This window comes from Astyanax mexicanus, chromosome 3 (genome assembly GCF_023375975.1).
Source record: "Astyanax mexicanus isolate ESR-SI-001 chromosome 3, AstMex3_surface, whole genome shotgun sequence".
Classification (NCBI taxonomy): domain Eukaryota; kingdom Metazoa; phylum Chordata; class Actinopteri; order Characiformes; family Acestrorhamphidae; genus Astyanax; species Astyanax mexicanus.
In genome coordinates, this window is record NC_064410.1 from 64,608,186 (window position 1) to 64,619,680 (window position 11,495).

Consider the following 11,495-nt stretch of genomic DNA (forward strand, 5'->3'; position numbering starts at 1 on the left):
CGATATGGCCCTAAAATAATATCACGATATTTCATGGTATTTTCGCAATAATGATACTCTTAGCGATTTGACAAAACATTACATAAAAACAAAATATTTTAGGAATAAACTACTGCAACAAAAAGCAAAAAATCCTTTATTATATACATTTTAGATATTAAAAAAATACAAGAATTTTACCAGATTTGTAACAGAACTCAATGATCCAGTCATCCAATGTCATAGTACTAATGATGATGCACTCCATATATCTCCATATATCCAGGATTAAAATAAAACAAAATGATACTGATCAGATATAATCTGTCTCTAGTAGATATATAATGGGAAATGAGAACAGTGTAAATTTTTCTTTTGATAAAAACTGTAACAAAGTAGAACCCTGGTGTGATAATTAGGGGTGGGTGATATCTTGCCATATTTCATGGTATATTAAATATTGTTCACCATATTCAAAAATGTTGGCGATATTATTGCGAATGTTACAATACCAGACACACACTTTTTATCTTAAAATAATACTTCACACAAATTTAATTTACACATTTTGACTGGAGCCACAAGACCACGACCCAGCCCCATTTCTCTTTTGTATCGTACCCCTTGTTTTGCAGTGTAACCCTTTCCCTTGGAATAGAGTTATAAGAGGAAGAGGTGAAATTATCTCCCTAATAAAAGAAAAGTTCAGCAACCTAACTGCTGCTCCTGGATAACTAGTTAACTTCAGAGTGTATTTTATTGTACGTCTTCAGATTGGGGGCAGAAGGTGCAGCAATTAATTATTATTGTCAATTTCTTAATTCCTCTGTGATTGGGAGCTGAAAATATTTTTTTATCAGCTTTTATTTTATATTAGATTTAAAAATTGTTCCACTTTAAATACCACAACCTCTACTGTCTGTTGCATCATTTAAGGTGGAACGGGAAAGCTACTGAGACTAACTATTTCTTTCGGGATTGTTATGAAGAAAATGGCCATAAAACATTAAAACTACACCTTAAACTGTGCAATATAGTGGATATCATCATTTCTAATAAGGAAAATACTCAAATTTGTATATTTCTTTGGTTACTTGTGCTTGTGCCATACTGCTATTCTTTCCTGTAGTAAAACGAATGCAGTTACAAATCATGAAAATTTGATTTTCACCAAACTACTCCAGGGTTTCCTGCAGCGCTATCTAGGTAAGGAATCTATTAAACAACAAATTAACTAATTAACTAACTTGATTGATCATTTTTTTGCAGAAAACCCTGCATTCCTTTAACTATTAGTGTTAGATATACAATATATCTTTTCAGAAATTATTGCAATAAACAATATTACTGTCATTTTAAGACCAACAAATTGCCACTGACTACACAATAATAGAATAGCATAACTAAGCAATTATATCCTTTAATGACAACAAACTTGTAATTAATCATAGTTTGAAAAGTGTTGGTCATTTAGCATGACTGGCTAAAATACTGTTCACTGTTATAAATGTGCACCAGATTATTATATTCTTAGGGGGCCGTCTGTGTAAAAAAATATTTCACACTTCTACTCAGTGATAAAACTCCTGCATCTGGACTGAAATAAAAAAAAACAGGAGGAGCTGTGAGTTTTCTATGAGGCATTTTTTCTCAGTCACATGACATCACAGCGTTCAGTAGCTCCTCCATTTCCACTCGCTGTTGTGTTTTTAACTTGGATCTCTGTGGAAACCGTGGCGCGTCCAAAGTGTAATTATGGTGCGCGGCAGTGGACAAATATCTATTTTATTAAAGGCGAGGAGACGAAACTCAGAGATGTGCGTCCGGACGGGACTAAAATTACCGGAGGAGCACGGAGTTCAGAGAAAAACAGTAGATAATTCATCCTGTACTTTTCTCAGAGGACGTCTGAGAAAAACACCTACATGATCGTTCTGGACGGGAATAAAATCACAGAGGATAAAAAAAAACATAAAAGAGAAAATTACCCCAGAACCCCCTGAGAAAATAATCCCAACCGGACAGAGCTAAATGAACATAATACACAATACCCCCATTCTCATGAACATTTATTGTACGATAACTCAATACTGTAATTATTGTGACCGGAATAATCACCCAGCTGTTCACTGCATATTTTCTGTAGTAAAATCAAAGCCTTAAATTGAATCATTTTCCCTGGATACTATTATTTATTATGAGATTATTCCTCAATCTATAAAGATCTGTTCTAATCCCAGTGAACCCGGCGGAGTGAAGGGCCGGGCTGTGGACCGGATGAGGGCCGATCTCTCAGGGAAATACTGGGAAATGAACTTTAAGTCAGCAGGCGTCTGATGGAGCGTCTCACTTACTGAACCGCACTGCTAAAGGCTAATGTAAACAGCTGTAAACAGCTGGGTGATAACACTCCCGAGAGAGAGAGCCAGAGCTTCTGACCTACAGACATAAAACATTAACTCATGAACACGTCCTGTCACATTCAGAACCAACTCAACACAGGCATAACCAACGGTGTGAAAAGTATCTCCATTTATTACATTGCAGGTAGAAGTATAGATACTACTGTTTTTAAAATAAGTTGAAGCATCAACTCTATTAACTTTTTACTATTTAAGTAAAAGAGTACTGGTTTAAAAGTCCTGGTTTAAAAACTACTTAAAGTATAAAAGTAAAAGTAATGTAAGGGGAAATAAATAATGCCATTAAGAACAAAAGCTTAGGCCACGCCCACAGAGTCCTATAGTGCTTTTATCAAAATACAACTTTTTTCACTATGATTCTGACCTATTTTCCTCAAATACAGCAATATATCTGTGCAAAAATGCTGGATATTCAGTGGAAGTCCATTTCCCGCTTTCAGAGAGGAAAAGGAAAGCTGCTCTGCTTTAGCAGTAAAAGAACCGGACGACCGCAGCCCTTTCCTGTATCCTGCATTACAACAATGCAGCTCGCCTCACTGATGGACAGAGGAGGATAGGTGAACATTGCTGAAGGTGATTAAAAACAAACACTGCTATGAAGAATAAGATTTATAATTTATAATACAGCAGCAGATCAGATTATATAGATCATAGATCACACAGTGATAGGACTGTTACAATAATTATATTATCGATATATCACACAATACATGGACGTAACCTTGATTATTTTTGATGATCATAGTATTGCTCACTATGTTTTTTTTTTTAGCAAACTTTGACTTTATTTGGTTAAAATGTATGTTAAAATCAAAATATTCTTAACAAAAGAAAATAGGGGTGTATCGCCATATCGAATCATACTCAATAATATCGCCAACATTTTTGAATATGGTGATTATTGATATTATACCCTGAAATATTATACCCTGCTTATCGAGCCAACAGGTCGGTGGACGATGCAGTGAACATGGGTCTTCATCACATCCTCCAGCACCTCGACCGTCCTAGCACATACGCAAGAGTTCTGTTCTTGGACTTCAGCTCTGCCTTCAATACGATCATCCCTGGACATCTACACACCAAACTGACCCGACTCAGCGTGCCAGCCTCCACCTGCCAGTGGATTACCAGCTTCCTCACTGGCAGAGAGCAGCAGGTGAGGCTGGGAAAGATCACCTCAGGAACCAGGACCATCAGCACAGGAGCTCCACAAGGTTGTGTTCTCTCCCCTCTGCTCTTCTCACTCTACACAAACGAGTGTACCTCCACAGACCCCTCAGTCAAAATCCTGAAGTTTGCAGACGATTTGACAGTCATTGGTCTGATCCGGGACAGTGACGAGTCTGCTTACAGACGGGTTGTTGAGCAGGTGGTGCTCTGGAGCAACTACAACAACCTGGAGCTGAACACAGCAAAAACAGTGGAGATGAGAGTGGACTTCAGGAGAAGCCCCCCAACCCTTCCAGCACTCACCATCCTCAACAGTACTGTGATGGCTGTGGATTCCTACAAGTTCCTTGGTACAACAATCTCCAAGGACCTGAAATGGGACTGCAACATCAGCACCATCATCAAGAAAGCCCAGCAGAGACTGTACTTCCTGCGTCTGCTGAGGAAGTTCAACCTGCCCCAGGAGTTGATGGTGCAGTTCTACACCGCCACCATTGAGTCTGTCCTCACCACATCCATCACAGTGTGGGGCAGCTCAGCTTCCAAACATGATATCCACCGACTGCAGCGCATCATCAGGTCTGCAGAGAGGACCATCGGTGTGAAGCTACCCACCCTGCCAGATCTACACACCTCCAGAACCAGGAAAAGAGCAGAGAACATTGTCTCTGATGCGTCACACCCTGGACACCACCTGTTCCAGCGTCTCCCCTCAGGACGGCGTTTTAGCCAACTGAAGATCAAGACCACCAGACTACAGAGAAGCTTCTTCCCACACGCCATCACTCTCATGAATAGCTGAACACTACAATATAACATCCATGATACAGTCTGTTACATCCACACAAGACTGTTACATACATCCATATCCATGTCATCCCTCTCACTCTGTTCACCCTCTGTACTGCACTTTATTAATCTGGTGATAGTGGCTACAACACACTGTACTGTCTCTGCAAGTAATTCTTCTGTTCTCATATTTATATGCCTTATTTAACTCAGTTTAACTTAATTATTTATTCAGACTGCACCAGTGTCCTTACTGCTGCACTCAGCACTTTACTGTAAATATACAACTCTGCACACGTAAAGTTAGGTTACAGGTATGTTTGTATGTGTGTGCGTGTGTTTATGTGAGTAAATGTTTTACTTCTGTAATGTTATTGTCAATTATTGTGCACTGTGAGCTACTGAAACCAAACACAAATTCCTTGTATGTGTGAGCATACTTGGCCAATAAAGCCCGATTCTGATTCTGATTCTGAAATATGGTGTCATATCATCCACCCCTAATTATCACATCAGGGTTCTACTTTTTTTACTATTTTTATCAACAACAACAAAAAAATCACACTGTTCTTATTTCCCAATATATATTTCCTAGAGACTACTAGAGATTATATCTGTCAAGTATCATTTATTTTACTTTAATCCTGGATATATGGAGATATTATGAGTGCATTATTATTAGTATCATGACTAATAATTCTGGATCATTGACTTCTTTTAAAAAATTAGAATAAAATGATTATCTTTTTTAATATTTTAGTTAGGGGGTGCCATATCACATTGTATGCAATAGTAAAATGATTTTTTTTGTTGCAGTAGTGTATACTTGAAATGTATTTTTCTTAATTCAGTGTTTTGTCATGTCCTCAAGAGTATCGTTATCGCAAAAAAAATAATGAAATATTGTGATATTATTTTAGGACCATATCGCCCACCTCTAATAGGAAGTAATAGGGATGGGTAGTTATTATTAATTTGTTTTAAAGCGATATATTTAAAATGTGATAATTTTATGTAATAATTGACAAGCTGCCAGAAATAATTTAGGTAGATGGACATTTGTTTCTGTCAGAAACCTCTAAATGAGTACGATTTTCATATTTTACACTTTATTTATTTGTTATATAAGAATATTGCGATATTTTATTTTAATATATCGCCCAGCATAGCAATTTAAAAAGTGTATAACTGCATTATAATGTTTTTATGTTACAATAATGTCAGTGACATGAATGGTTGTAAAGCATTACAAAAATATTAGTTTATCGCAATTATTTCTGCAAAAGTATCGGCCAAACAGTATCAGACCAATAATCAGGGTTCATACACTTTTTAAACAGTACATTTCCATGACATTTTCATGACTTTTCCATGTTTTTAGAGCAAATTTTCATGATCACGTGATTTTTAAAACACCTATGCATTTATTTGATTAAAAAAACAATTATTTAATTAATGCTGACACAGAATATTCAATAGTAAAATGTGTGTCAAATCCCTGAGAGATATATTGTGTAGAGCTAAATTACTTAACTAACTGATATGATGTATTTGTTAGCTCAAAATAACTTCTGTGCTAATAATTGAAAACATTTGTAGAGCAAATTTCCATGATTTGTCCAAAACCTTATGAGTATTTTTATTTTTCCAAAACTTGTCCAGGCCTGGAAATTGCTTTTTTCAAATTCCATGACTTTTCCAGGCTTTTCATGACCGTACAAACCCGAATAATAATAATAATCTCATTATTATGACAGGTCTACACAGCAAAAAGGGGAATTTCACTGTGGTTTAACATACAGAGCTGCACTAATGAAGCGTACACAATGCAGGAAATGGGTAAAAAACTAACTCCAAAAAGAAGGATATGCTGTGAGATGTAATCTAAAGGAGGAATGTATTCACCTGCATGGCTTTACTGCTCAGATCTGCCTCACAACAGCCTCCTCAGATACTGAGCTCAGATCAGCCGGGTTATTATACTGAGTGAGTCTGCATGCACTCAGAAATCCATTTATAACCTGATCACTGCCGTTATCTCTTTACTGAAGTAGCCACCTAAGCAGCATACTGAGATTTCAGTTCTCTTAGATCAGAGAACTGAAAAAGAAAGCTGGATTTTATCTTACTAATCCGATTTCTAAGTGCATGTATATATACTCTTAACCAGAGTATTCTGCTAATTCTTAGTGCATATACACAGCTCTGGAAACAATTAAAATTAAGAGAGAGCACTTAAAAAATGATGAGTTTCTTTGATTTTACCAAATTGAAAACCTCTGGAATATAATCAAGAGGAAGATGGATGATCACAAACCACCAAACCACCAAACTGAACTGCTTGAATTTTTACACCAGGAGTAAAGCAGCATAAAGTTATCCAAAAGCAGTGTGTAAGACTGGTGGAGGAGGAGAACATGATGCTAAGATGCATGAAATTAAAACTGTGATTAAAAACCAGGATTATTCCACCAAATATTGATTATTTCTGAACTCTTAAAACTTTATGAATATGAACTTGATTTCTTTGCATTATTTGAGGTCTGAAAGCTCTGCATCTTTTTTTTTATTTTAGCAATTGCTCATTTTCTGCCATTAAATGCTCTAAATGACTTTTTGTTTATTATCTGTAGTTTATAGAATAAAACAACAATGTTCGTTTTACTCAAATATATACCTATAAATAGCAAAATCAGAGAACCTGATTCAGAAACTGAAGTGCTCTCTTAACTGTTTCCTATATATACTCTTAACCAGAGTATTCTGGGATTTCTCAGTGCATGTGTATACTCCTAACCGGAGAATTCTGTGATGTCTCGGTGTATGTGTATAATTTTAACCGGAGTATTCCACAGAATTCTGGGATGTGTCAGTCTGTGAATGAGTGAAAACAGAGCATGGTATTGAAAATTAAACTGAAGGTGTTAAACAATATATTAAATAATAAATAAATCATAGTGCGACACAATGTGTTAAATAAGCCACAACGTTAAGTTCTCTTTTTTACATGACATTTACGTTGCGTCTTACTCTGAGATTAATATAGGTAGCTACTGACTGTTCTAGATAAATTAAAGTGAACAGGAGTTTTGGTATAATAAGCAGATTATATAGAAGTTATTGAAGATATTTCACTACCTATATATATATACACAACAGGAGAATAAAATTATGTGACATAGACTAATAACGTATTCTGTGAGTTTATTGGCTCTGGGAAAAACTGGTTTTCTGACTCATTTAACCTCTGAGATTACTCAAGTTCATGTAAACATATTTATCAAATTACTGACAAACTTCCATGTTCTGCAGTAATCGGGTTTATGAAGTGCATGTAAACACAATCACTGCAGTGGGAGAACAACTAAACTTGCGAGGATAACTAAACTAGGTTAGCTAACCAAGAATTTAAATTTAAATTAACTAGCTTTATCACAATTATACATTTCTTTCTTGTTTGCCCTATAGTTTTGACTTATTTAATCAAAATAATGAATTAGATTTAGTGTCCCAATAAGTGACTAGATTATGACTTTTTTTTTTTTTTACGATTTTGACATTTGCTGAAAATACTGGGGTAGTTTCTGGTGTTTTTAATTCAGTGTCCTAAAATAATCACTTCCATGTTCTGCAGTAATCGGGTTTATGAAGTGCATGTAAACACAACCACTGCAGTGGGAGAACAACTAAACTCAGTAAAATAAGAGGTCAGATTCAGCAGAAGTAGAACTTACAGCTATTTCCTCCTTCTCCATTACCAATGAAAGTAAAAGAGCGTCTATTAATGTCCTAAACTCGCTTAACAGAAACCTGAAACCTGACCTAAAGTGAAGTGCTGCAACATGCACAATGGGCGTTTTCTTCAATGATGCCAAAATTAGGCAATGACTCGTTAAATTAGATCATCTCCGGTTTATCTAAATTTACAGAACTAAAGAATTATGCATTCAAATACAATTTCTACCTATTATGCCAAAATATATAAATTTTAGTTGCTTTCAACCTGTTCCATGAAAGAAACATTTTTTTTATCCTCAACAATTTAATCCAATAATGACCATAATTACCTATAATTTGGACTATTCATTTCTTCCTTTTCAATATTTCACCCATTTATTAAAATATTAGCTAAGGGGTTTAAACAGACTTATTTTCTGGTAGTTTTCACACATTTTGTCAAAGGAATTTTTTTTTTTTTGAGGTTTGATATTTTAAATTTAATTACTTGTTTTTTTTTAGACTTTGACCTGTTCTGTCAAAAATATATATTTTTTTGTTTTGTCAAAATAATGAGGGATTATCTGGTGGTTTTAATTTCAAGACATTAAACTAAAACAGAATGAATTATGTGAAATAAACTAATAATAAATAACAAATCCATAACTTTACTGACTTCTAATAACAGTAAGAGATTCTGAGGTACATTATGTAGCTAGTTAGTTGAGTTAGGTTAGCTAGGTTAGTTAGTTTTGGTTTAATAAGATTATAATAAGATTGTTAAGATTATATTGAGTTACATTTTCAAAATATTACACTAAAAATATAAAAAAGCAGAATTCTGAGGTAAAGTGTTAAAGGTAAAGGTTAGCTTAACTATTTTATGTCAGTTTGCGAGGATAACTAAACTAGGTTAGCTAACCAAGAATTTAAATTTAAATTAACTAGCTTTATCACAATTATACATTTCTTTCTTGTTTGCCCTATAGTTTTGACTTATTTAATCAAAATAATGAATTAGATTTAGTGTCCCAATAAGTGACTAGATTATGACTTTTTTTTTTTTTTACGATTTTGACATTTGCTGAAAATACTGGGGTAGTTTCTGGTGGTTTTAATTCAGTGTCCTAAAATAATCACTCAAAATTACCACAGTTTAAGTAAAGAGTGAAACTGAACTGAATTGATGAGTAATTGAACAGGTTAAACTGAGCTAGCCAAGTATTGTCAAGACATTCAACTAACGTTAACTAAAACAGAATAAATTACCTGATATAAACGATTAATTAATGAATAAAAAACATTATTGGCTTTTATTAACAGAAAGAGTGATTCTAATGTAAATTGCGAGCTAGCTTATTTAGGTTAACTAGCTATGTTAACTATTTTACCTCAGTTTGGGAAGATAAACGAGTATAAAGTTAAAATAATAGATGAATTGGCTAGCACTACATTAGCATTATTATTGTTATTACTTTACTTTTTTTCTTTCTTTGTCATGATTTGTCAAAATAATCACATTTTTCTATTGTTTTCACTTATTTAAGTAAAATAATAACTTTGACTTGATATCTCAAATTAATGACTAGACTTTATTTTACGATTTTGACATATTTGTTAAAAATTAGTGAGGTATTTTCTGGTGGTTTTGATTCAGGGCCCAAAAATATTCACTCATTACCTCAAGATTTTATTTCTTATTTTGTCAAAATTACCACAGTTTTAGTAAAGAGTGAATGAAACTGAACTGAAGTGTTAGTGCAACCTGCTAAATAAACAAGTTAAACTGATCTAGCCAACTAATTTAACTTATTTTGAGACATTTAACTAATTAAAACAGAATAAATTATGTGAAATAAACGAAAAACTAACGAATAAATAACGTTATTGGCTTTTATTAACAGAAAGAGAGATTCTGAGGTAAATTGCTAAGCTAACGCAGCTAGCATGAACTAGCTAACTAACAAACTAGCGCGGCTAGTTTACCTCAGTTTGCGAATATAAATTAGTTAAAATTATTAGCTAAATTAGCTATTTTAGCACAAACACTGCAAACATCTATAATAAAATTACAATAGAAGGAATCCAATTTCTGTCTGATAATGCAGATAAAATTGGATTTATATTAATAATTTAGTGTTTTTGGATATATACCGAGGGCTGTCGGTGTCTCATATCCGACTCAGGCGCCTTTTCTACGGGTTAAACAAAAGCGCAGACCCGGTGTTCTGCCGCTTTCTGCTACCTTTTCAAAACGTGCCACCACAGTTAACCTAACGCTAAATTAGCTGTAGCATAGTTAGCTATAACACTATTAAAATTTATCACACACGCATGCGCAGAGCTGCAAGGTAGTTCATATCGATAGGTAGCACAAATCGACACAACACCCTGCCTATAAACCGGACCTGGGCTCGGGTATGATCCGATCCGGTGCTTCATTTGAACTCTCAGCCCGACCCCACAGCTTTCATTCACCCAGAAACCAGCAAACAGAACCGGTACCAGCCCGAACCCACCTGTTTATCTTATGGGCGAACGCTCTCCGCTCGTTCGCCAGACCCGCCATCCCGTCCGAGCCGCCGAACCGCTCCAGAACCGCCCCGGGAACCGCGCTCTCGAAGTTGGGCTGTGTTATTATTGGTTGGGCGCTACTTTGGACATCGCTTCCTTGTGTCCGGGCAGCGCAACAGTGCTGTCTCAGCCCGCGGCTGCTGCTTCCTCCTAGCGGTTAGTTGGGAACCAGCACGGCCTGGATCCAAAGTTCCAGAGATGATAGAAAAGGTCCAAAAATGTGCTGCAAGTAAAAATCCACTCCGGGATTTCGCTCCGACCGCCAGGGCAGCTCCAGCGCAGCCTAGCTGAGCCTAACGCCGCCAGCGCTGACCGGGCGGTTGGAGCAAAATCTAGGAACGGATTATAACAATCTGGATTAGGATTAGTCACCACTGCCTAAATCCCAGTTTAAATTCCCAGTATAGCGCCCCCGTGTGTCAGAGAGCGCATCTACAGCCTTAGTGTGGACATCCCTATTCTAAATACTGAATGTGATAGTAAATTTAAAAAATAATAATAAAAATGACAATTTTCCCATTGTTTTGACTTATTTCATCAAAGGAATTACTTTTTACTGATTTAGCTTCCCAAGTTAATGGCAGTTTTATTTAAAAGTGTTGTTAAAGTGTGGGCTTAATATACAGGTAATACTTACAGTGGTATGAAAAGGTTTAAGCACCCTTGATAATGTTCAACATTTTTCTTAATAAATAACTGTTTCTTCGGATCAGTAATTGCAGTTAAATATATCATATAGAAAATAAACACAGTGATATTTGAGAAGTGAAATGAAGTTTATAGGATTTACATAAAGTGTGCAATAATTATTTAAATTAGGCAGGTGCATAAATAATATAT

At 35.4% G+C, this 11,495-nt stretch overlaps 1 protein-coding gene across 10 annotated transcripts in view; it reads right to left on the reverse strand.

The window, feature by feature from the left end:
* The window catches only part of LOC103030631 (dedicator of cytokinesis protein 7-like), a 108,275-nt gene extending 97,465 nt beyond the window's left edge, over positions 1-10,810 (reverse strand). For 7 of the 10 annotated variants that reach the window (XR_007438133.1, XR_007438136.1, XR_007438131.1 and 4 more), the window contains exon 1: positions 10,601-10,810. Coding sequence is in view for 4 of the 10 variants with exons in the window: in XM_049475630.1 (XP_049331587.1) it covers positions 10,601-10,650 (50 nt within the window). In the remaining 6 variants the exon portion in view is untranslated. The remainder of the gene's footprint in view (positions 1-10,600) is intronic. The other 3 variants (XM_049475632.1, XM_049475631.1, XM_049475629.1) reach the window with 1 other exon arrangement.
* Between the last annotated feature and the right edge of the window lie 685 nt (positions 10,811-11,495).